We start from the raw sequence: 27061 nt of genomic DNA, 5'->3' as shown, positions 1-27061 counted from the left end.
TGCACGTAATGGGCCCAGGTGCAGGGCGCCGTGACTGCTGCACGTAATGGGCCCAGGTGCACGGCGCCGTGTCTGCTGCACGTAATGGGCCCAGGTGCACGTAATGGGCCCAGGTGCAGGGCGCCGTGACTGCTGCACGTAATGGGCCCAGGTGCAGGGCGCCGTGACTGCTGCACGTAATGGGCCCAGGTGCACGTAATGGGCCCAGGTGCAGGGCGCCATGACTGCTGCACGTAATGGGCCCAGGTGCAGGGCGCCGTGACTGCTGCACGTAATGGGTCCAGGTGCACGTAATGGGCCCAGGTGCAGGGCGCCACGACTGCTGCACGTAATGGGTCCAGGTGCACGTAATGGGCCCAGGTGCAGGGCATATTCATGTTCATTCATGTTGCTATCACATTCATCCACATTATTCACCTTGCTTGCATTACAAATCACATTACATCACATTAAGAGTAGCCGTATTTCAATGCCTAATTAATGCTAAATAATGATTAATATTAAATTAATTTAATTGAGGTCACTCGTTATCTCCTTACCTCCTCAACGGCAAGCCATCCTCTTCCCATTAAAATATTATAAAATATTCAACGTTCATACAATATTTAGTGCTTTAATATTTATATAACTAATTAATATTCAAAGTTCGTATAATATTTAAAGGTATAATATATACCGTTCAATATTTATATAATTTAATTAATATTCAACGTCTATATAATAATTATAAACGTTTTTTCTATTATAATTTTCAATAAAGCTTTTATTTTCAAGTCACACTTCACTAGTTGACTAGGTTCACTAGCACTAGACTGGCCACTCTAGAGGACCATCTAGTTGCCATCTAGCAACACTAACACTAGCTGCACTAGACACAACACTAGTAGCGCTCATATATATAGTCGCTCTAGTAGAATATCTAGTTCCCACCTACACCAAGAAACATAATGCATCATATTGTCTAAATATTGACACACTTTCCTAGCCACAGCACGTAGCACTGATACGCACTTTTGCAGGGCCAAACTGAGTCAGAATATCTCACTTAACAGCAAATATTGCATCGTAATTAGGACAAAGTCCATCTTTTTCTTTGAGTGTAGACACGAAAGTAGCAACAGGTACCACACGGTACACGGGGACCACACGTCACACGGGGCCCACACGTCACACGAGGACCACACGTCACATGGGGACCACACGTCACACGAGGACCACACGCCACACGGGGACCACACGTCACACGAGGACCACACGCCACACGGGGACCACACGTCACACGAGGACCACACGTCACACGAGGACCTGGACCACACGTCACACGGGGACCACACGTCACACGAGGACCACACGTCACACGGGGACCACACGTCACACGGGGCCCACACGTCACACGAGAACCACACGCCACACGGGGACCACACGTCACACGGGACCACACGTCACATGGGGACCACACGTCACACGGGGACCACACGTCACACGGGGACCACACGTCACACGGGGACCACACGCCACACGGGGACCACACGTCACACGTTGACACGTCAAACGTGGACCACACGTCACACGTGGACCACACGTCACACGGGGACCACACGGTACACGGGGACCAGACGTCACACGAGGACAACACGGTACACGGGGACCACACGTCACACGGGGACCACACGTCACACGTGGACCACACGGCACACGGGGACCACACGTCACACGGGGACCACACGTCACACGTTGACACATCACACGTGGACCACACGTCAAACGGGGACCACACGTCACACGGGGACCATACGTCAAACGTGGACCACACGTCACACGTGGACCACAGGTCACACGAGGACCACACGTCACACGTTGACACATCACACGTGGACCACACGTCAAACGGGGACCACACGTCACACGGGGACCACACGTCAAACGTGGACCACACGTCACACGGGGACCACACGTCAAACGTGGACCACACGTCACACGTTGACACGCCACACGGGGACCACACGTCACACGGGGACCACACGGCACACGTGGACCACACGCCACACGTGGACCACACGTCACACGTGGACCACACGTCACACGGGGAGCACACGGCACACGGGGACCACACGTCATACGTAAACCACACGTCAAACGTGGACCACACTGCACACGTGGACCACACGCCACACGTGGACCACACGGCACACGGTGACCACACAGCACACGGGGACCACACGTCACACGTTGACACGTCACACGTGGACCACACGTCACACGGGGACCACACGGTACACGGGGACCACACGTCACACGTGGACCACACGTCACACGGGGACCATACGGTACACGGGGACCACACGTCACACGGGGACCACACGTCACACGGGGACCACACGTCACACGGGGACCACACGTCACACGGGGCCCACACGTCACACGGGGACCACACGTCACACGGGGACCACACGTCACACGGGGACCACACGCCACACGGGGACCACACGTCACACGGGGACCACACGGTACACGGGGACCACACAGTTTATAATGTCATAATAATAACCAATGTTACAATGATCATCATCGTTATTCTCAATAAAGATGATATTGAAAATATTGATCATTAATATACCAGTGATTATAGTAACATTGATCATATATAATATAATAATCATCAGTAACTTCAGAAAAAGGTTTCAATAACAAATGAAATTGTAAGCAGCGTTATAATAATGATCAATTCCACTATAGCCAACGTTGTAATCATCACTAATGTTATAATAATCAATGCTATAGTAATGCTCAATATAATTAAGATGACCGTTCTTATGATCAATATTATTGTGACCGTCATGATACGTAATCAAAGAACTAATAGCCATTTATCAGCGTTCATATAATCAATGATAATCCTGAATGTTGTACTAATTTCAACACGTGCATATAATCAATGTTATTGTGACCAGCGTCATGATAATCAATGAACTAATAAACATTAATATTATCAAGATCACGGTTATCATAATCAATGTCATGATTATTGTACTAATTTCAGCACGTGCATATAATCGATGCGCGCAGTAAAGGGGCAAGACTTGGCGGCGGGGTTGCCAGGTCTGGAAACCAGGGCGCAAAATAACGCGACGAGCGCGCGACTACACAACCTCACCCCACGGCCGCCACGGCCACACTGAGCCGCCAGCCGCAGCTGCCAGATGGCGGCACGAACAAACGGCCATATCATCGCCCCGTATAAGGCCAAAATACAGCACAAAGATTTAATATTTAGTAGCGTATGTGTAATTTACGGTGTAATAATTTCATTCATATAATTTTTAAGAGCTTTAGAAAGCAATGGTATTCAATTGTAATATATTTAATTGAAACATATATGATATATCGTTGACGATCATACTATTAAAAAAAGGCCAAATCGGCAAATTTGGCCGGAAAAAGGCCAATCAAGCAACCCCTGCATGGCCGGTGGCACTCCTGTCGGTGTTGTTGCTGTTATGTCAGTTTCTTATAGGCAGATCGTTCCATGTAATTTCTTTCATCGATTGCTTTTATTTTGAATTTACTTCCTCTATTGCTTTTATTTTTAAATTTTATTGTTGATTGTGTTGAACTTATACTTGTGGGTGAGGCGCAGCAGGCAGTTTTTGTCGCCCTTGCGATGTATAATTCCCGGCGATGTTATCGCTGCAGTTACATTATATCTTTGATCTACTCGTAAGTTTAAATTATATTATATATTATTGCGCTTAATACATTAATAATGGAAATTAATAAGCACATCAACGTCTGTTTCTAATAGAGTTGTGATTTTAATTTCATTTCCCACCTGGTTTCGTAGAAAATGGGAAAGAGAGAACGTAAAGAAAGAAAACGAGATTTTGAGGGAATACTGAAACATAGTAATTGCCCCCACTCACCGGTGGGCGATGCCCCCGCTCTGCACACTCTGCACGTAGATGCCCCACTCACCGGTGGGCGATGCCCCCGCTCTGCACACTCTGCACGTAGATGCCCCACTCACCGGTGGGCGATGCCCCCGCTCTGCACACTCTGCACGTAGATGCCCCACTCACCGGTGGGCGATGCCCCCGCTCTGCACACTCTGCACGTAGATGCCCCACTCACCGGTGGGCGATGCCCCCGCTCTGCACACTCTGCACGTAGATGCCCAGCTCTCCCCGCACTTCTGAGCGCAGACCCACGACGCTCACCCCCAGGCTGCTCCCCGGGGGCTTTTGCAGCTGCAGGGGGAGGAGGGGGAGGGTGAGTGCCTTGAAGGGGGAGTGAGTGGCCTAGAGAGGTACTGGCCGCCACTACTGGTTCAATACTCTAATAATACTGGTTGCCACTACTCCAATAGATTGAGACAATACTCTTAATCTATTGGAGATTAGAATTTTAAGCATTTATGATTCCTAGTCAGTCTAGAAGATATGTTGACTGACTGGAGATATTACTATTAACGTTCACATGATATGTGACGCGCAATAACAATGCAGTGTTAAGGCCCGTTTACACTCGAGGCAACGACATGGGCGGTGAGGCGCTTGCTGCAGCGTCTCACCGCCACAACCGTCCACACTTATTTTTGTACACGCTGGCTCGAGACCGCGCGCTTTGAAGAATAGATGCCAGTTAATAAGACGTCAGTGGGTGATGGATATAACCGAATTTGAGCTCTGGGCCTTTGTTCTCGGGTGTGCTGCTGTTAAGATTTACACAAACACGATTTCCGCAATTACATTTTCAAAGAATTATCAGTTGCGAATGCATCAGATTTTCAAAATTATACTAGACTGCCAGTGGACTTGTTTGACAGTCTGCTAAAGAAAATAATGCCACTCATCCAGAAGCTGGATGGTGGAATCGAGATGGAATTCACATGCAATGAAATTCATTAGCAATGAAAATCATTTCACGATAGAATTGCGAACGCAACGTATGAATTTTCTTGCAGACTTCGTCAATGGTGACTTTTACACAACATTTTTTTAGAATTTAAACTATTTCCACCAGAGCTTGTTCTTTTGCATTTCGACTTTTATTCTCCTTTGACTGAACTCTTTACAGCTATCAATGGTCTCTACAATGATCAATTAGCCACTCTACTAGAGAGTCCAAACAAGTGTGGCGTAAGTTGCCATAGTGAAGGACCAGCGTCTACAACAACCTCACTAGACCACGGACAGCCGTCCACTGAGTGCAGCGCTTGTGCTGCATTAGGCAGGGCGCCTGTGAATCGCTCTAAATAATACAATATTCAATAATATATCTCTAATATACGACAATATTTAATAATATATCTCCAATATTCGACAATATTCAATAATATATCTTCAATATACGACATTTTATTGTTAATTTGGCCACAAGAAAGCACACGTAGATGTGCTTTTCCCATAAGACACAAATTGCCCACAAGAAGCGCACGTAGAGGGGCGGTGAGGCGCCTGACGCCCGTGTGTTGCCCCTAGTGTGAACGGGCCTCTACACAGCGGCACCATGGCTCACAACACACACACAGAATAATACACACAAAACATACACAAACACACGCACACACCAGCAGTTGTCAGGTGCACACACCTTGATGGTATGCAGCTGCCGTCCAGGTGCAGCGTCAGCGACCAGCTGCAGCAGCTGCAGCTGGTCGCCCCCCTCGCTGCCGAGGGGGGAGGAGGGCAGGGGGGAGGGGGAGTCCAGCCCATTCTGGGGGGGAGGTTTAGGGGATTATTATTGATGCCTTTAATTAAATGAGTGTATAATATAAATATAATATAAGTAATTATAAAAGAGTGTACAAAATAATTAATAAATATAATATAAATCGATAATAAATGTGTGTATAATGATTTACTTGCGGGTTACTTGACCCACCAGCGGGGGGGTAGCGCTGTGGTGCAGCAGCACGAGCTCCGCGGTGCTGGGGGAGATGCTGAAGTCCTGGGGGAGCAGCGACGGGTCACATTAAGGACACACCTTGAGGGCGCTAAGGACACACCTTGAGGGCGATGAGTACGCACCTTGAGGGCGCTAAGGACACACCTTGAGGGCGCTAAGGACGCACCTTGAGGGCGCTAAGGACACACCTTGAGGGCGCTAAGGACGCACCTTGAGGGCGATGAGGCGCACCAGGATGGGATGGGACAGCGTCCCCAGCAGGATGTTGACGTCGTTGCTGACGTCGCTGTTGCTGCGCAGGTCCTCCTGCAGCCGCTGCAGCACCTGCACCGCCTGCACGTGCGCTGCACCGCGCAGCAACACAACAGTTCAGGTTAAAATTAATAGTTACTCTAACAAAATTTAGAGGCATGCGCGACCCTGCATCAGGGCCGCCCAGGACTGGGACCGCAACCCTATCAAAATTTGGCGAGCCTGGCGAGCCTGAATTAGGAACCGCCGAGGACTCGGACCGAACGTAAATCAGCTTCTCTATGTCCGCTTTTTGATCTACATTCCGGCCCCCGAATCAGACAGCTACCAGAGCCTGGTGAGGGGCCTTAGGGGATTCTGCCAACTCTTGCCCTCCTCTCAGGAGACTATAAAGTCGACCAGGAGGTTCTGACTAGTCGCTGATTGCGATCAGGTGGCCAACTGACCCAGAATAACTTTGCGCCGAGTGTAGTGACTATTCGGCCGAAGCCTAGGCGGTCCCCGAATTTTGTTAGGGTAGTAAGCCAAACATATTCATAATTATCACTCATCACTATGAATAATTAGTATTCCATCCAATATCATCTCACCATCGCTGTTACGTAATTCATCACTATATCACCACCATCATCATCACCACAACATCACTACGTTGTGATGCTGGAGTATAAATTCAGGGAATATTTTGACCGCGTATCTAAGATACGCTCTCTGCCTCCCCCTCCCCTCCCCCAGGGAGATGAGGGATGAGAGGGGAGAGGGGCATGAGAGGGGAAAGAAAGAGGGGTAAACCCAAGGAGAGGTGAGAGAGTTGGGGAAAAGAGGCAAGCGAGAGGATGTCATTCAGATCAGAGGTTAAAGCTGCGTGCTGCACTGCTGCACTGCTGCACTGCTGCAATGACACTGCTGCACTGCTGCACTGACACTGCTGCACTGCTGCACTGCTGCACTGACACTGCTGCACTGCTGCACTGCTGCACTGACACTGCTGCACTGCTGCACTGACACTGCTGCACTGCTGCACTGACACTGCTGCACTGACACTGCTGCACTGACACTGCTGCACTGACACTGCTGCACTGACACTGCTGCACTGACACTGCTGCACTGACACTGCTGCACTGACACTGCTGCACTGACACTGCTGCACTGACACTGCTGCACTGACACTGCTGCACTGACACTGCTGCACTGACACTGCTGCACTGACACTGCTGCACTGACACTGCTGCACTGACACTGCTGCACTGACACTGCTGCACTGACACTGCTGCACTGACACTGCTGCACTGACACTGCTGCACTGACACTGCTGCACTGACACTGCTGCACTGACACTGCTGCACTGACACTGCTGCACTGACACTGCTGCACTGACACTGCTGCACTGACACTGCTGCACTGACACTGCTGCACTGACACTGCTGCACTGACACTGCTGCACTGACACTGCTGCACTGACACTGCTGCACTGACACTGCTGCACTGACACTGCTGCACTGACACTGCTGCACTGACACTGCTGCACTGACACTGCTGCACTGACACTGCTGCACTGACACTGCTGCACTGACACTGCTGCACTGACACTGCTGCACTGACACTGCTGCACTGACACTGCTGCACTGACACTGCTGCACTGACACTGCTGCACTGACACTGCTGCACTGACACTGCTGCACTGACACTGCTGCACTGACACTGCTGCACTGACACTGCTGCACTGACATTGATGTACACAGCACTGACAGCAGCATACAACAAAAACTACACAGCACCACACAGCTATCCTGAAAACAATACTAACACAAAAAAATACAATACTCACCTTCAGAGAGTGACATGCTGTGTAGTCTCTGTGTGTCCTTTGTGGACCACGACCGCTGCTCTGTATATTCTGTATATCAACGTACACTCTTGTAACACTAATAACAGTTTCTCAAGACACTATCAATTTTTCATACACTGTATAGGATCTTCATACGATGTGCAAGGTATTAAACACACTGTAAATTCTGTATGTATACACAGATTTGGCACTATACTACCCACGATCTGTATATTTACTGTATAGGTATATGTAATCTGTGTATCTGTATAGTCTATACAAGTCTTCTCGGGGTACCTGCACAACAAAAAATAAATTTGTAATGGAAGATTTAATAGAAAATAACCGCTGGCACGGAGGCTATTGGATATGCCGCAAATCACTGATGATGGGGCCAATCACTGATAACGGGGCCAATCACTGATAACGGGGCCAATCACTGATAACGGGGCCAATCACAGATAACAGGACCAATCACTGATAACAGGGCCANTACACAGATGTGTGCTACAACACACAGCACTACACAGATGTGTGCTACAACACACAGCACTACACAGATGTGTGCTACAACACACAGCACTACACAGATGTGTGCTACAACACACAGCACTACACAGATGTGTGCTACAACACACAGCACTAAACAGATGTGTGCTACAACACACAGCATGTAACTTTGTACACAGATAAGAGATGGTGATATCAGCACTACATTCCAACTGATAATGACTGATAAAGCACTCACCAGCACAGCCATACCTCATCGACCTCTCTACCTACACTTGACATCCATACATCTTTTCATACATTTCATTTTTTTACATACATTTCATGTAGGTACATTTTTACACACTGTCAAATAAGGGACGGTTTTGAGCATTTTTGTTGATAACTTCTTATCATGAAACATTTCATAAACAAGTTTGAGCTCTTTTTATACTAGTTCTTTGTGAGGGCTATCGAATGGCATTTCCAAAAAAATTCCATATGCTATACATGAGGCGCCAGACACAAAATAAAACCGTCCCAAATTACCCCAGGGAACGGAATTACCCCTGGGAATGGGGTAATCCAGGACACTTGAAATAAAACTCAATTTTAAAACGTTTGAAACATGCAGAGTGTACTCATCCATTACAAACAGTACTCTAAAGTCCTCCTTTTCTTTTGTAGATGATGTAAATGTAGAATAAACGACATTTTGTGATTTTTACTTGTTTTTTCCTTTATTGATATGATATTACTTTATCCATTCAGTACCATATTATTGATGTGATATTACCTTATCCATGAACATGCCATTGAGCATTTATAACAACCTTGTCCACTACAAGCTTCATATCAGCAGCCTTATAGCACTTTTCTGTATCTATAAGCTTACAGCTTATCATTTCATACCATTTTAATTGGGTCTCAAGTGAATTCACTATAACAAAAAAGATAGTAAAAACATACCTGGAATAGAAAGGAATATTCTAGTGACAACCATCATATTTATTGAAGAAAGAAATCCTAGTTTGGGTTAATTACTTCATTCATTCATTTTATGTCGCCCGGTGCACAGTTCTATCTATGACATTTTCTGTACAATATTGTGATGACCGATGATGCATTAATTTTTTGTTAGGCAAGATTTTTTTGCTGAGCAAGGTAAATATAATCAAAGTTTTTTGTTGTTAATTTATTTTTTCATTAACTTGAGCTTTTGCTAATCGAGGTTCTACTGTAAATGCTTTTTTAGGGGTGTCCCGTATTACCCCATCTTGGGGAAATGGCCAAATTATTTTTTTTGGAATGTGATATGCAAATTCCATCAATCACGTTTTTAAGCCAACATCTGTGTGCAACTTTTATGAAACTAAAATTTTTTGATACATCAAAATTTTTTTTTTTTTTGCAACAGACCTTAGCAGAGGTACCATTCCAAAATCTCACATTTCACACTTTTTTTTCAGGGATTTTTTTAGAAGTAGTAATGTATGATTTCTTAACTTGCTTTATGCTACATAGATAGGAAAAATGTTGAACTTTATGCCACTATTTTTAGTTTTGCAATATTTTAATTAGTTTAGCTGCTACAACATTTCTACAAAATGTGGAAGGACTGTCCTAATTTACCCCACCCGTCCCTTATTACCCCATTTGATGGTACATTCCATTTCATTCACATACATCAATTCCATATAGCCATTGCATACCGTAAAATGGGGTAACTTAGACCACTTTTCGTTTTTTTAACAAAAACCCACAAAACTCAAAAACTATTTGACATAGAAACATTTTGTCAATGGGCATTAAAGGCCAAATACTGAGGCTACATAACACAATAGAAAGATTTAAAAAATTTGCATATCTAGTACGTAGGTTAAAAAATTAAAAATGTGACCCATGAAAAAAAGCTATTATTTAAAGCCTGTCGGAGTACCCCCTCCATTTTTTTATTTTTTTGGTTAAATAACTCCAGGTTTTGATGCATTGTAGTAGAACTCTTCTAGTTACATATGCAAAAGACAAATTTTAGGAAAGTGTCATAGTTTGCAAATGGGGAACGCTGCCCCCCAATGGGGTAACTTAGACCACCTAATGTCAGCCCTGACGGGGTAACATAGACCGGCTTGGAAGTTAATATAAAATTACCATATATAACATATTTTATGTTTGACAGCCTATTTATGTTTTTCTTTATGTTTCAGACTCTACAGAGTCTTATATATGGTAATTTTAACTTAATTTTAAGTTTAATTTAGCTAGTAAAAAATGGCATCATTTATAAAAAAAGTCGTCTAAGTTACCCCATTTTACGGTACATTATTTCATTACCTTCATCATTCACAAGTACTATATAGGTACTAATTAATTGGGTTTTGGGGAACAGATGACAGCAGCATCTTGCAGGCTCTCTAGCATGGCCAGGGACTGCTATGTCCAGAACACCAAGGATACATAAGATAAATAGGATTTGGAATCATTAGCGCAAGGATTCAAACTTCATAAAGGAAACATTTTTGAACAGAAAATATGGAAGACATCTAATTTTTTTCATACATTTTAGTACTTTGTTTCTAAGAGAGCCAAAAAAATTATTAGATTCAAATTAATCCAGTACCGTCAACCGGGGCTACTGGGGATGATTTTGAACGTTTTTCATTCATAACTTCTTACCATGAAACATTTCATGAACAAGTTTAGGCTCATTTCAAAGCTCTTTGCAAGGGCTATCACATGGCTTCTCCAAAAAAATTCCATATGCTATTCGTGAGGTGCCAGAAGCAAAAGAAGAGTGTCCCGAGTAGCCCCCTTGAATGGGGCTACTTGGGACACTTGGAATAAAACTTCATTTTAAAACATTTGAAGCATGCAGAGTGTACTCATCCATTACTAACAGTACTCTGAAGTCCTCCTCTTTCATTGTAGATGATGTAGAGGTAGAATAAATGACATTTTCTGTGATTTTTACTTGTTTTTCCTTTATCAATATGATATTACCATATACATTAATTACCGTATTATTGATGCAATATTACCGTATCCATGAACATGCCATTGAGCATTTACAACAGCCTTGTCCACTGCAAGCTTCATATCAGCAGCCTTATAGAATTTTTTCTGTATCTGTAAGCTTAAAGGATGGCTTGTAATTTCACACCATTTTAATTGGGTTAAGTGAATTTATTATAAAAAAAGATTGTGAAAAACATACCTGAAACAGAAATGAATGTTTTAGTGACAACCATCATATGTTTTGGAGAAATAAATCAAAGTTTAGGTCAATTACTTTTCATTCTATGATGCCTGGTGCACAATTCTATATATGACATTCTATGCACAATTTTGTGACGACTGATGATGCACTAATTTTTCGATAAGTGAACTTTTTTTTGCTAAGCAAGGAAAATGTAATCAATGCCGAGCCTTTGCTAACTGAGGTTCTACTGTAAATGTGTTTTTGGGGGTGTCCCGAATAGCCCTGGGGGGTGTCCCGAGTAGCCCCGCATTGCGGAAATGACCGCCATTTTTTTTATTGAGGGATGTAAATTCTACAAATAAAGTTTTCATGCTGACACTTGTCTGCCACTTTTTTCTAAGCAAAATTTTTTAATACGGCAAATATTTTTTTTCACTACAGACCTTGGCAGGAGTAACTTTTCAAAATATCGTTTTTCACCATTTTTTCAGGAATTTTTCAGAGCTAGTAAATGTAGTATTTTTGAACTTCCTTTATATATACTACATAGATAGGAAAAATGTTGACGTTTATGTGACTATATTTAGTTTTACAATATTCCAATTAGTTTTGCTACTAAAACAGTTTTACGCCGTGTCGGAGGACTGTCCTGAGTTACCCCACCCGTCCCGAGTAGCCCCGGTTGACGGTATATACAGGAACTAAGCTACCTATACAAGGGAAACACCTGAGAAATCCACAAAATATATTTTAGTATGGTGGTGGTCCATCTTTTGCAGCAGTTACAGCCTCAATTCTCTGGGGTATTGATTCATACAAATTGTGAATAGTTTCCAAAGGAATTTTAACCTATTCTTCAGTTAAAACTCCCTTCAGACGATGGTGGCAGCTGGCAGGAATCAACTTCTGACTTGCATCTCTAAGATCAACCGTAAATTCTCAAAAATATTCAGTTCTGGTGTTTGTGGTGGCCAAATGAGATGCTCATATGCTCCTCATACAATTTTTTAACAATTCCAGCTGCATGGATTGAGGCATTATAATCTTGAAAGATGGTTGTCATCTCCAGAAGCAGCACCTGAAACATTGGATGAACTTTATCCTCCAAAATACCTAAATAGTCACGGCTGATGATTTCTCCATGATTGAGCTTTTTTGAATTCAATTAATATGATATGAAGATATTTTCAAGGCATAAAAAATGCTACATGTACTTCAGGAACAATTGGAAAATTCATACATAGATATTACTGAATCATATTACATCTTCTCCAGATGGTGATTGGTTGTGGGATTGTGATGTCATCATATCCAGACTGTGATTGGTAATGTGATGGCCTATCCAATATGCTATGCATTTTGGTTAATTAAATACCCCTCTAGAATTCCACACTGCTGAGTCTGAACCTGCAAGATTTCAGTTGGAAATTTCTAATCCTGCCTAAAAATATAAAAATGTAATCAGTACTCACTGCAGTGAGTGACAGAGCGCATTTTCTTGTCGACGAAAACTTGAGGTCACGGATGAATGGACAGACAGACAGATGGACATGGCTAGCACAATAGTGCATTTTTTCCATAAATGAGAAAATGAGCTAAAAATTGGGAGAAGCCACTAGTGAACACGACAAGAATGCCTGTGCACAAGGGAAATTTCACTCATTCTAATGGCTTTTGGCTTATTGCTTCTGTGAAAATTACAAAAGAATGGCACAATTTTGCCAACAATTTTTTAAAATCACCTGAGAAACTATCATTTTTATCTGTGATTTTAGAAAAATCCTGTTTAACATTCCAGATTGGATATTACATGCATCCATTTTGGATGATCAGGTGACAGGCAAAAACTATCAATGAAAATAACCAAAATGCTAGTGCATAAATCAAATTTTACTTGATTTTATAGCTCTATATTTTTATTAGAAAAAAAATAAGTTATACAGCCTATTTTTGATCATTTAAATTGCTTGTAAAGGTATAGTTTTTATGCAAAATCTTATTTTCACTAAAGAAAAGTATCTTAGGAGATACCAAAAACATTCAGCAATATCAGGCATAAGACAGTAATTTAAATCTTGAGTAGATAAGGAAATTAAGAATGAACTGATTCTAAAAAATCTCTGGTTTGCCACTATGCCACATAGCAACATGATTTGAGAAATGAAATATATTAAATAATAAATAAAAGATTGCCTACGCCCTACACTCCCTACAGCCTGTACAGGCTTAGAAATAGAAAAGGTGTCGTTTCATATTTTCACCTGTCCAAATTATGTAAAAAAAAACATTTAAATAAACAGTACTGTGGAGCCCTTTATGGTAAGTTTACGAAATCGGTGTTTGGAGAGTTGGAGATGAGCCAGATTTAAGAATACATACACAAAACAAAAAATCTATTGTTAATAAATACGATAGGATTGATGAATTTGAAGAACTTTGCAATCATAGATGACTTGAATATAAATATTATTTGTAAGTATTTCGCTGGATCAAAATATCGTAGTTTGTATCCATAATCCATTTCCTGGCTTCAGCATGTAGGTAGGTTACGTAGGTACACCGTACACAATGCTGGAGCTAGACAGCATCTTGCCGCATTCCGGCGCGGCGAGACGCGGCATCACCTGTAGAAGATAGGTAGGATACCATCATCCCTCTCCTTATCACGCAAATATTTTAGGAATGTTCCAGCGCCTTCAAGCTCATGACAACTAATAAGTTAAGGAAGCTCAGAGGAAGATGCCAAACTGCTAGCGTCAGCCGGCGGTTCCTCAGGAGAGAACGATAGCACGAACACTTTAAAAATGCCAGAAGAGCAACAACACACACACACCCGCACTCAGCGACACCTGGACAACAACTGACGAGGAAACTATAGATGCAGGAAGCTGAAATCAAGCTAGTCGAAACCTTACGACACAGGTGATTGAAAATTTCCCTGCTAATAAAAATTATGCAGACCACAATTAGCTCCCATAGTGCGACATAAATACAGTACAATTCAAAAATTACTGTCATTTTTATAACTCCGCATTCCATTTTGTTCTCGTTAGCCTCATTGAAAGTCTAATATTACTTTTTGCTACGTAAGTTGTCGTAACTTCTCTCTACATAAACCTATATATAACTCATAGACATCCTGCAGTCGATGTAAATAACTTTTTCAAGAGCAGAATTATCTCGCTTCGTATTGTGAAGGATACTTCCATGGGTGCCTAAAAAACTTGCCAAAGCTGTGTAGTTTTCGTTCATAAGCGTCAGTGCGTGATTGAATGAACACTGGAATTTACTTCATTTTCCGTTTCATTCGCTTTTCGAAATACAGCGTGGGAAACGCTATTAAGTTTTGTTTCATGACATTTTATTTTTTTTATTTATTTTATATATAATTGGGTCGAAGACATGTGTTGACAGAGGCTCCGACCATCTTGATCTCTGTCAAGTATCGCATTTTATTTATTCCTAATAAGTTTTATCTGAATTTCGTAAACATATGAACAACATTAAAGAAAATTTTTTAACATTTTTTTACGAAAAATACAACCTGAGTGCCTGCGGTGTTCAATTACATCAGAAAGATCCATCAAATAATTATGAGTCGGAGTGGGTTTAATTTTTTTTCCTACTAAAGCATTCTATCCCCGAATTATGCAAGTGATTTTCTGCTCAGGAATGCATATATTGCGAAAATTTAAATTTTATGATAAATTCCATATAAGTCGGCACAAATTAGAATGCAGTATTTAATTGTAACTAAAAATTTCAACCGTTCTGGAATTGCGTTATGTCATATAACAAGCAAAAAAATCAATTTACTTTTAATCGATACTGTGAGGTACAGTTTGGTAGTGCCTACAGGTTACAAATTTTGAACCTGTTGTTGAATCATGCGCTCAGAAAGTTATGTTGGTTTTGCAAATCAGCATTATACTTATTTGACATGCACGTTTCCCTATATTTCTTCCTTCCATCGTTCCATGTAAATCATTAGTCTGACAGCAAAACTGCATGTAAATTGACCAATAGTCCACATGCATTAAAAACATTCATCGCTCATATACCTAATTAGGACTCAGAGTACAAAAAAGGGCGTCCATAATTCGAGTGTTGTGAGATGAACATTCGGCCGGACGCATAAACACAAAAGTTAGCCATTGAAAACACATCCGTAATTAACATGTCACTTTGAGTGAATTCCAGCTCTCGTGATAATAATTTATAGCCTAATACGTAGATATGGATTGATAGACTATCTTGGAATGAAGTCTTGACAATTATTATGATCAGTTGGATCGCTATGAGTTAGCAATTTAGCAAGCTTATATATAAGTCAAACAATATTCAAAAAATACTAACTCACATATTTATTTTCCTTGTTAATTCTTATTATAAATGTCTATGTCAGAAGTCAGAAGAGAAAGATTTTAATTTCACTTCCCTGTGATTTGTGATGAGATGAATTCGAACCCTAAGATATGTCGACTCTTAGATCAGTTCTGCAAAAAACTAGTCGAAAACTATAGATTCATTCAACAATCGTTGAATGAATCGTCCATTTATTGCAAGATTTTCACTGTACCAAGTGAGTTTAGGTACACTGGGAAAGAAAACGTTTATCATCAGTATTTCTATTAGGTAATGTAAGTTTCTTCCGCTCCTTATAGTCATCTCATCCGTCTCTAACTTCGCTAAAGTGCATGCTTCACTCATCCGTTCCTTAATGCACTCATCAATAAACCCTACCGTCATTTAACAGTTATAGGTACAAAATTTACAATTATTTACAATTCTATAAAATCTGGTCTCGTTCTACATAGATACTGTGCTACTGAACACTTCCGATTAACTTATTGTTTCAGAAAATGATTGTATGGCAAACTAAACTATACTCACTTCATGGCGTTCAGACATGACAGTCGTCAGATCAATACTAAATGGAACAGAAACATAGCAGAACATTTTATTTACTGAAGCATTGATTCTAGTGAATTAGTGGAGATATTGACACCTGACTTTCACCTGACCTCGTGTAAAAGTGTCCTTTGAATTAATAACGTTGACTCTTTTCTTGCCAGCTTCGCTTAATAGCCTGCCACTTAAGCTGATTTGTAGCTGATTAATGATGTGAGAAATTTTCAATAGCTTAGACCTTCCGCTTCGCTGATGTTGTTCTTATATTCCAAATTTCAAGAAGATCCGTTCAGTTTTGAAGGACTTGTGAGTTTTTGGGTTAAGCGAAAAGTTCGGTTTTTTGTTTGAGATCGCAAGCAAGTTCGGACAAATGTCGATTCGGTAATATTTCCATACAGTGGAAAAACCTGCCGCGGTAACCGCTCTGACACGATCGGGACGAATTTTTAGCGCTCGCCTTCCTGGCATAACTTTTTCAAGTCAAAACTGGTCTTGACGGAACTAACAGAATTATTTCACCATAAGCTCCTAATAGGCGTTGTGGAATTTTTCAGCGTTGCTCTAAATTAGTGAGCAGGAAGCTAACTTCTAACAAATGGAGCTAATTAAAAACGAAGTGGACAATAATTAATTTAACGAAGCTCGCTTGGACATTTTGCGACTAATTTTTTTTCTGTCAATTAGGCCATAATTGATAAGGTTATGGGTCATAATTTAGGAACATTTATAGTGCCTTCGAGGCAGGCTAACATTTCTTTAATAATTGATTTGAAGGCTTGTGATGTCAGAAGCACACTTCAACGTGATCTCTGTCAAAGGCTGAATGACCTGAAGGGTTAAGACAGAGACCCATGCCTTGTAACTGCTGTCCATGCAGCACCTCGCCGCTCTCCTCGTCTCCTGTCCATGCAGCACCTCGCCGCTCTCCTCGTCTTCTGTCCATGCAGCACCTCGCCGCTCTCCTCGTCTCCTGTCCATGCAGCACCTCGCCGCTCTCCTCGTCTCCTGTCCATGCAGCACCTCGCCGCTCTCCTCGTCTCCTGTCCATGCAGCACCTCGCGCGTAACATTAACAAACTCTTTTGCCATGCTAAACTGGGTCACTATGACCCACGTAAGAACAAGAAGCGCATCGATATTTTTACAAAGTCTCCCTGAATTCTCTGAGCTGTTCTGCTGCCATCTTTAGAGAAGCATTTCGTACCCGCGACCTGCGATCAGTCGATGGAAGATGCCACTTCGGTTTGGCTAATGTAATACGAATTTGAGTTCAAGTGATACGGTTTTTATGTATTGGGATTCTGGACAATATCGCCTCAGTCAATTATTATTTCAGTTATTAAGGTAGTTATTGGTTTAATAGTGAATAACTGTCTTTAGTTAAGATAGTTATTAAGGTTCTGTTACAGAAATGAAGGGCTGTTCCAACGGAACGCATTTATTCATTTATAGCTTCTGTTATCACATTTATTCTTGGTGCCAGACGTACAATAATGGCGGAGTATGAGACATAAGCATGATTTGTTGCATTAAAAAACTAATAATTTTTTATCGAATGTTAACAGAAAAGATATTTTCCAGATGCAAAAACTGAATAGTGCGAGTATTATCTCATAGTGCAAGCTTAGATATTCCTAGATAATAGCTAAATATACTGAAGTATGGATTAATCTAATTTCTCTGAATACAAAAGGCCTATAAAAAAGATCTGTACAAAATAGAGAAAATATTATCGAAGGCTGACGTTAAATGTATTGAAAAATCCGCACTAACAAGTTATAAACACATAAATAATTTTTGCCGAGCATTGACTAATGTGAAGATATGAATAAACAATGTAATTTGAGTGGCCTAATTTGCATACAAGTGGCGGCCAAACCAAGTCTTTGCAAAACATTATCTCTTCAATAAGATTAAAAATAATTTAAAACTTAGGATCATATTTTAGAAAAAAGTCTCCCGTATGGATGAAGCATAAAGGCAAGTCTAAGTTAATATGCTACGAAAACTTTTATTCAAACGGAACTACAGGTCATCGGAAAGATCTATAGTCCAATAGATTCTGAAGCAAAGCGTGCTGCAAGATTGTAACGTCGTGCAGGATACAGACGTTCTGCAGGATGTCAACGTTCTGCAGTAATAAATTTATTTCCTCCAGCAGAATGTTGAATGGCCATATATACTACAGTTATCCACGCAAGTCATTTTCTAGGAACGTTGGTACGAACTCACGTTGTTATTTGGTCTCAAACCGATTTCTTTAGCTCAGATACACATAAAATTGTACTTGCTATATATGATCATGCCATTTCATTTATTATCATCACCGTTGACAAACTGTAATATAAATACCGTTCAAGTTTAGTTTTCAATGTATTAGAAGTAGCAGCACGGTCCTAGCTTGGTAAACACTGAAATATCTTTGCTTCGGTAAATTTTTCAGGCTGAAAGTAATTAACGTTTAATATCGAACTTTGACAACGTGCCGAAAATTGAAATTGCTGTAGTTGAAACTGTGAGAAAAATCAGGAATGAATTGTAGCAAGTTATTGAAAGCTCGTTCATAGACATTTTCTCATGGATATTCTAAGTATTTATTAAGTTAATAACATTTCAATTTATGATTAAGATTAATTTACGGATTACCCACAGCATATTGCCAACAGGTCGTTAGCCTTCTGAAAAATTGGGGTGCCTTATACGTCCACGCAATGAAACAACTGGTTAAGTTACCCATAGAAAAAAGCATTTAGCGCTACTAAACCTCATATTTTCAGTACAAGCGGACAGAAGTCGTAAAGAATCTTTTAAAGGTGGCCTGATAGGCTGAGACAAAACAAGACCTGTTATTTTTGAAGGCTGGCTAAGTGCCGGCCGCAATTGCTCCGGTAAGCGTTAAACCTTGCAGTGCGTATTTTCACCAGCTCGGTAGGCTTAGTGTTCTTAACGATAGTTGTGTTTAAAATGTAATAGATTTTAAGAATTTTACCTTACTCAATTAGTGCGAATTAAACCGCTTGTAATTTTTAAACAAGAGGTTCCCAAGTGACATTTAATTGCGGTATTACGGCGTCTCGAGTACATAGTATTTAATATCAAGCAAAGTGAAGGTTTAGTATAGCTCAAGTTAGAACTGATGAACATAAATTTGCCGGAATAACACACATACGTCTGATAATCTTCTCATTCCGTACTGCCCGACGGCCGGGGGACTGTAGCCAAGAATGTGATCTTTCATTCACTATGATCTTGTACCATTGAATGTGATCTTTCATTCACTATGATCTTGTACATAAATGCAAGATCATATTGCCTACGTGCATATATAGGTACAAGAAGCGGCCTAGGTAAACGTTGCAGCCTATAAGTACACGTAGTGGCTTGAGAACACGTAGCGGCCTAAGAACACGTAGCGGCCTATGTACACGTAGCGGCCTAATCTACACGTCGTTGCCTAAGTACACGTAGTGGCCGGAGTACATGTAACGGCCTAAGTACACGTAATGGCGGATTTTTCGTCTGTGTCTGGTGGGTTTTGATGTAAAGCCGTAGGTGATTGGCTGACGGAACTACGAACTTGTAACAAATTTTGATTGTACGGACCCTGGGCTCCGCATTCGTAGGTCTAACAAATGACAGCGCAAAGGAAGGCCGTTATAAAGAAGATTTCTGAACCAAATTTGCTTTGTACTATTGCAGCACAGGTTCCATGCAATAAAGATGTGACAGTCAATACCTAGAGGCGTCGGAGCGAATACAGTGTAAAATAGCACCGAATTTCTCATCAGTGGGAATAAAAATTTCGTCGTTGCAGATGGTTAAAGTTGAGAGTAACAGAATTTGAGCACTAAGTTGCGGGTTCGATCCCAGCTACCTACGGAGAGTTTTGGCCAGAAATCAACGATTAGGCTGAGTGGTTATGATAACCAGATTGGAGCACCGAGTTGAAGGTTCGAAACCAGCAACTGTTCTGTAAATATTGTTTGAAATCGTTAAGGTGGTAGGGTGGTTAAGAATCGACGAAACGTGAATATGCCATAGCCAAACATGACCCCGCTGTATAATTATAATGATAATAGTTAATAATAATAATAAAAATAACAATAATAATCACAGGATGAAAAACATAAGATAAATATCCTATAACTTGAAACTTAATATTTCTGAGATGTGCTCCATGCAGTATAAGCATTTTTCGTGCAGCATTTTTCAATGTTCAAAATAGAACGGCGCTGTTACGGACAACAACTGTTGCTGCAGCATGGGGAGGGGCGCTTTACCTAACTTTACGCTTATAGTTCATATTTATTTCCGTAGGTAAGAAGGCTAGAGGGCATAATAGACTATGAAGTCAAGTGCTCTAAAGCCGTAGCGCCAAATAGCTACAGATACAAAAGAAGCTTGCTAAAGGTAAGCATATCCATACTGCAACTGGCCAAACCTCTTCCGGCCCAACCTTTTCAGGCCTAACCTACACAATTGCAAGATTTCTCCACCCTAAACAAACTTATAAGGACCTAACCTAACCTCATTGGCTGCAGGAACTTAGAAAGGCGGCCCATAAGTGTGCTGGTAGGGCCAGCCATTGGCTGCAAGAAGTTTGTGAGCCGGGACAGCGTGAATAGGTTAGGCCAGAAGAGGTTAGGCCGGAGTAGGCACAGCCGGATGAAGAACTGCCTGCTTACGAGCGAGCATCATTCTAGTACATGATCTTTCATTGGCTGAAGACCTAGGGCGCTATTATCTTTCAGTAGTGTGTTGCTGGTATGTATTGCCGAGTTCAAGCGTAGTCTGCGGCTTCTAGCTCTGAGGCTGAGTAAAGTTAATGAATGGTGAAGCTGGGCGTTTGCTCCAGGGCTTATTTAACCTTCTACCGCCGCATGCCACTTTACGGGAACGTAACTTTCAACTAAAATTATACGTAAACTATTGAGTGAAGCAACCTTAGGACGTTCGTAAGCAACAGAGAACATTTTATAGTTGTTGTACGTGGCGGCAACGATGCATCATTGCAAGTAATTTTGCGCTCACTAGAACGTATCATTTTTGGGAAGTAGCCTTGTGACAATATTGCTCCGGTTACTCGTGTCAGGCGGTAGAGAGTTAAGAGTAAAATTTGCCTCCTACGGCTGCGCCCCCGTTAAATAGATAAATATTCGCCTCAACTTGTACTTTGTAACTCAGCAAAATTCAATGTTCAGATGACAGATATACATTTGAAATCGAGTAGCAGTTTTTTGTTTCAAGTTCGAAAACATTGGCATGATAAAATCTAAATTTTTGTGATAAATATTATTTTTCATTCACTATGATCGTCTAAAGCCAATAATATGATCTTTCATTCATTATGATCATCCTACATATATATAGTGGTTTCAGCGCTTATTAGGTCGTAGGCCTTTCGCCGATGCGAAACATCGCAGAACGTTCGCAGCTTGTTGCGGTCTCGAACTCGCAACGCACTGCTACAATTCTGCTGTGCTTAACCGCTCGGCATCCTTGCCGATTCTGACAAGAAACTGATGCACAGAGCTGGGATCGAACCCGCGCCTCTCTGCGCCAATCTTGGTACTCTGAACTTTAACCACTGGGCCACTCTGCCATTAACCACTGGGCCACCCTGTCGTGTTAATATAAATAATGAACTGTGCTAAAAAGTTTCTAAAGTTGCGCAGGTTCTGAAGCTAGCTGGCGAGACGGCGACAACATGGTTTAGGAATGAATTGAAACAAGATGCAAGCAGGGCAAAAGTCTTCAGTGGAATAATCGGCATACAAGATTAAGTTACAACGTAGAATTCGGTCTACATTTTAAGAAAGTCAGATTATTGAACTAAGTGATTTAATTGAGTACGGTCGCTTCACAATTTTCTACACTTTCTGTGGGTGTGAAAGTTTTGCCTGATAGATTTAAATACTGTCTCGTTACCTGAAAATAGCTGCATCATTCCTGCCTAACTCACCACAATGATGCGCAACATAATGTAGCGAACAACTACATATATTCCCTCTAGTTATCCGGCAAGTCATTCTCTACGAACATTGGTACGAACTCGAGTGGATGGTCGACAACTGATTTTTTAGCATAGTTTCTAATAAAATTAATTTTGTTATATTAGATCATTGTATTCAATTCAGTATCATCACCCACAACTAACTCTAATATAGTTATAGCACAACAATTAGAATAAATGCACTCTTAGTATCGATACGGGAATATTCTAATTCAAAAGGAAGTAACTTCGGTTTGCCAAAATCACTTACAGAACTATCTTATCTAATAACATTCGGTTAGTAGACCAAGATGATTAGATGTAGTAAATGGCATAAAAAGGATATGAGAAATTAGAGCTGAAGAGAAATTAGAGCTGAAGAGTCTAATGCTAGGTTGTAAGTTTATACTCGTAGAAGTGACGATGGGAAAGTATTTGGTGCGAGTTATGCCTTATAAAGATGCATAGATTCCAACCTGATGGTGTCATGAGGACCTAATCTATGTCCATTGATAGTCCTTTGCTTCATTGAACTCACTGAGGCTCAAGATAATCACCGTTTAGTATCGAACTTAATTAACGTGCCGAAGAATGAAAATGTCGGTATTGGAGACGTGCGAAAATTCGAATATGAATTGCAGTTCATTTTATTGGATATCTATTTCTAGACATTTAATCATTAATTTTGGGAGTATTTAATTTGTAAATAACGCTCAAATTGATAAGTAAATTAATTTAATTTACGAACTGCCGGAAACATAATGTCAACAAGTGTCTGCCATCTGAGAGATTGGAGTGCTACATAATTCGCCTGCGCAAAGAAACGAATTGTTTAGTAACCCATCAAAAAGTAGCTTATAACGTTACTTAACCTCATGTTTTCAGTACATACGCACGAAGGTTGGAAAGTGAATATCCTATTTGTAATACAATTTCCTGAAGTTGTATAAAATTTTTGAAGGCTGGCGAAATGTCGGCCGCTTCTACTTCAGTGGCCTTGTACGAATAAGGGGAAGAACTTGCACTGGGAAATATTCAGATGCTTGGTAGGATTACTCTTCTTATTAACCGTGGTTCTGTAGAGAAAGTAGTTATTTTTAAGAATGTTCTCAATTTCAGCTAACTAAACTGTTTGTAATTTTCGAACATGAGGCTTAAGATTAAAAGATTATGAAGCTTCCAAGATTAAAGATTATGAAGCTTCCAAGCCTCTGTTATCGACGTGTCCGTGGTGACCTCATTGAAGTAAACAAGCATACCCACGGTTTATACAAGGTCCCAGAAGGATTACTAGAATTTGAAACAATAACCAACACCATGTTTATAGGGGCCATGGCTATAAACTGAAAAACTGCATTGTAACACATCCGTGCGACAGCATTTCTTCTTGCTTCGAGTCACCGACATGTGGAACAGCCTCCCTGCTAGCATCGTTGACTCTCAGAGTATGAACGCCTTTAAGAACAGACTAGACGAAGCTTTATAAATGAATATGTTAATTCAGTCTTAAAATGCCTAGCACCTTACAGACCAGGCAATAAGTCCAGCAGCTATCTCAATCAATCGTCAGTTATGGGAAGGTCGGGTTCAGAAGGCCGGATCCCTCCTGAATCTAGTCACGAAAAGTACAAGAATCGGCAACAGGCCATATGGGCCTATTTCCTCAGTGCCGACACTTCTATTCTATTCTTATCTATTCTATTCTATTCTATTCTATTCTATTCTATTCTATTCTATTCTTTTCTATTCTATTCTATTCTATTCTATTCTATTCTATTCTATTCCATTCTATTCTATTCTATTCTAATATGATTTTACTATACCCAAGAATAAGATACATACAGCCAAATGTTATGTTAGTATATGCTGGCAAAATTTGCTCCTTTAAGCAGGTTTCATTGAAGACCAGAGAATTCGTTTTATTAACAATTTTCTTATTAGTTTTTTCAATAGATCGAACGAGCAAAATTTTCGTTTGCACGGGTATATCGAAAATCAGATTATTTTTATTTCTTTAACGACGTTTCGAATGTTTCCATCATACATTATCAAGTTAAAAGGCGCATTGAGTGATGGAACTTGGGTCGACATAAGTACAAAATCAAGTAAATTGGATACTACTCAAAAATCATATGTTATGATAGATGACATACAATGCTATAAAGTTCACTTTGCGGGTATGAAATATTGCCTGATATATTTGAATATCTTTTCTCGTTACCTGAACTTCGCTGTAGCATTCCTGTCTGACTCGCCAGGCTGAAGTGCAATACAATGAAGTGACCACGGATATATATTTCCTTTAGTTATCCCTTCAACTCATTTTCTATGAACGTTTGTACTCGAACTAAAGAACGTTGGTAGGAACAAAATCAAATGATTATGTTAGCATAGTTGCTTATGAATTACCCTCGTTATACATTACATTCCAGCCGAATAGTATCCTGTTTGTCTGATCTATGCTGAAGGCAATCACCGTTTTGTATCTAACTTAAAAATTGGAGACGTGCGACAATTCGAACACGTATTGTAGAACAATCAACTAAATACCTATTCCAAGACATATAATCATTAATTATATGAGTATATAATTAGTAATTAACGCCTAAATTATTGATTAAATTAACTTAATTTACGAATTGCCGACTTTACAGTCCCAACAGGTCGTCTGCCTCAGAAAAATTGGAGTACTCTTCACATCCGCGCAAAAACAATAAACTTTTTCAGTTACCCACTAAATAAATGCTGTAGGTGCTACTTAACCTTGTGTTTTCAGTGCTGGCGGACCGGCCTCGTGTAGTATTTAACTTCGATGGTATTGCGCCGTCAAGATTTATACAACTATTTTTGAAATTTGAAGGCTGGCGAGACGCCGGCCGCTTATACTACAATTGCTCTACGTGAATGAAATGAGTGCCTTTCATTGCGTAGTAATGAGGAGCGTGGTAGGATTAGTGCTGTTATTACCTATAGTTCGGTAGAAAAAGCAATTCATCTTGAGAATTTTTTGTTTCTCTTTCTCAATTATTGCGAATTAAACTGTTTGTAATTTTCGAACACGAGGTTTCCAAGAGACATTTTATTGCGGTATTACGACGTCTCGTGAACATAGTATTTAATATCAAGCAAAGTGAAGGTTTAGTAAAGCTCAAGTTATTATTTGTTTATTGAGGATGTGGGGTTGTCCCCCATGTCCCTAAAAGCTCAAGTTAGAACTTATGAACCTAAATTTGCCGGGATAACACACATACGTCAGATAATCCGCACTGCCCGACGGTCAGTAAAATTACTAATATGATAATTTTGATAATAATGAGAACAATAATAATGATAGTAATAATTATGGTAATATTACTACTAATAATAATTAAATAATAAAAAGAATTTCAGGATTAGAAACATGTGAGAAATATCGTATATCAGAAAACTTGATATTGCTCAGATGTGCTCAACTATAAGCATTTTTCGTGTGCCATTTTTCAATATACAAAATAGAACGGCGCGGACAACAGCCGTTGCTGTAGCAGGGGAGGCTCTTCCTTTCACCTCGACCACAGCTTCCTTCACTTCGACTTCCTTCACTTCGGCCTGTTATTTTTCAATCACTTCTAATGTTTATCCAAAGAAGTATTCAAGATAGGCATCACATTTTGATATTCATCACTGGACACGTTGCCGTTACAAACTCGTGCTGCACATTATTAAATTCTGATATGCAGCACGCGGCCTGTCTTTGATGGTCGAATGGCTGAGTAGTGAGTATGTTATATTGTATAGATCACTGATTTATTTGTATATTCCTCCATATAGGGAATAGATATGTTATAGATGGTAAATGAGGGGCTCGAATCAAATTGTTAATTGATTAATATTCGCCTCATCTTCTACTACGTAACACAGCAAAATTAATTGTTCAGATAACATATATTCATTTGAAGTCAGGTAAGCAGTTTTTGTCGCAAGTTCAGGAATAACGGCATGAAAAATCGAATTTTTTATATATGATCCTTCATTCAATATGATCTTCTTATAACCAAGAACATGATCCTTCATTCAATATGGGCTTCAGTGCGCAGCGGCGTGCCACAAGGAAGCGTTCTCGGGCCTGTTTTATTCGTTGCGTTTATAAACGATCTGCCAGAAGCTGTCTAGCGAGTGCTCGATGTATGCTGACGACACAAAAGTTTATAAAACAGTGAAGAATACGTCGCAAAAATTAAAGCTGCAAAATGATCTTGACAGGTTGGTTGACTGGGCTGATGCGTGGCAGCTGCGTTTTAATGCTGAGAAGTGTCAAGTAATCCACCTTGGCAAGAATACTGAACAGCAAGATTACAGTATGAGAAGACATGGTTGCAACGACAGAGTGATGATGTCGAAGTCGACAATGGAAAAAAATTTGGGAGTTTATGTCGACATTGAGTTGAAATGTCTAAGCATATTGAAGCTCAAGTTAATAAAGCCAACAAACGACTTGGACTGATCAG

The 27061-nt window shown here is 40.7% G+C and overlaps 1 protein-coding gene across 1 annotated transcript in view; it reads right to left on the bottom strand.

Moving 5' to 3' along the window:
* Window positions 1-5970, bottom strand: part of LOC125178627 (multiple PDZ domain protein-like) — a gene marked incomplete at its 5' end in the record, with an annotated part of 12731 nt that extends 6761 nt beyond the window's left edge. Inside the window, 3 exons of the mRNA XM_047882840.1 lie at window positions 4129-4244; window positions 5590-5712; window positions 5881-5970. Of these exons, the coding sequence (XP_047738796.1) occupies window positions 4129-4244; window positions 5590-5712; window positions 5881-5970 (329 nt within the window). The remainder of the gene's footprint in view (window positions 1-4128; window positions 4245-5589; window positions 5713-5880) is intronic.
* Between the last annotated feature and the right edge of the window lie 21091 nt (window positions 5971-27061).

The sequence above is a fragment of the Hyalella azteca genome, unplaced genomic scaffold, assembly GCF_000764305.2.
Source record: "Hyalella azteca isolate HAZT.00-mixed unplaced genomic scaffold, Hazt_2.0.2 contig11444, whole genome shotgun sequence".
In the NCBI taxonomy this organism is placed as follows: Eukaryota; Metazoa; Arthropoda; class Malacostraca; order Amphipoda; family Hyalellidae; genus Hyalella; species Hyalella azteca.
The sequence above is the reverse complement of the archived record's forward strand: the minus strand, read 5'-3'. Positions and strand labels throughout refer to the sequence as shown.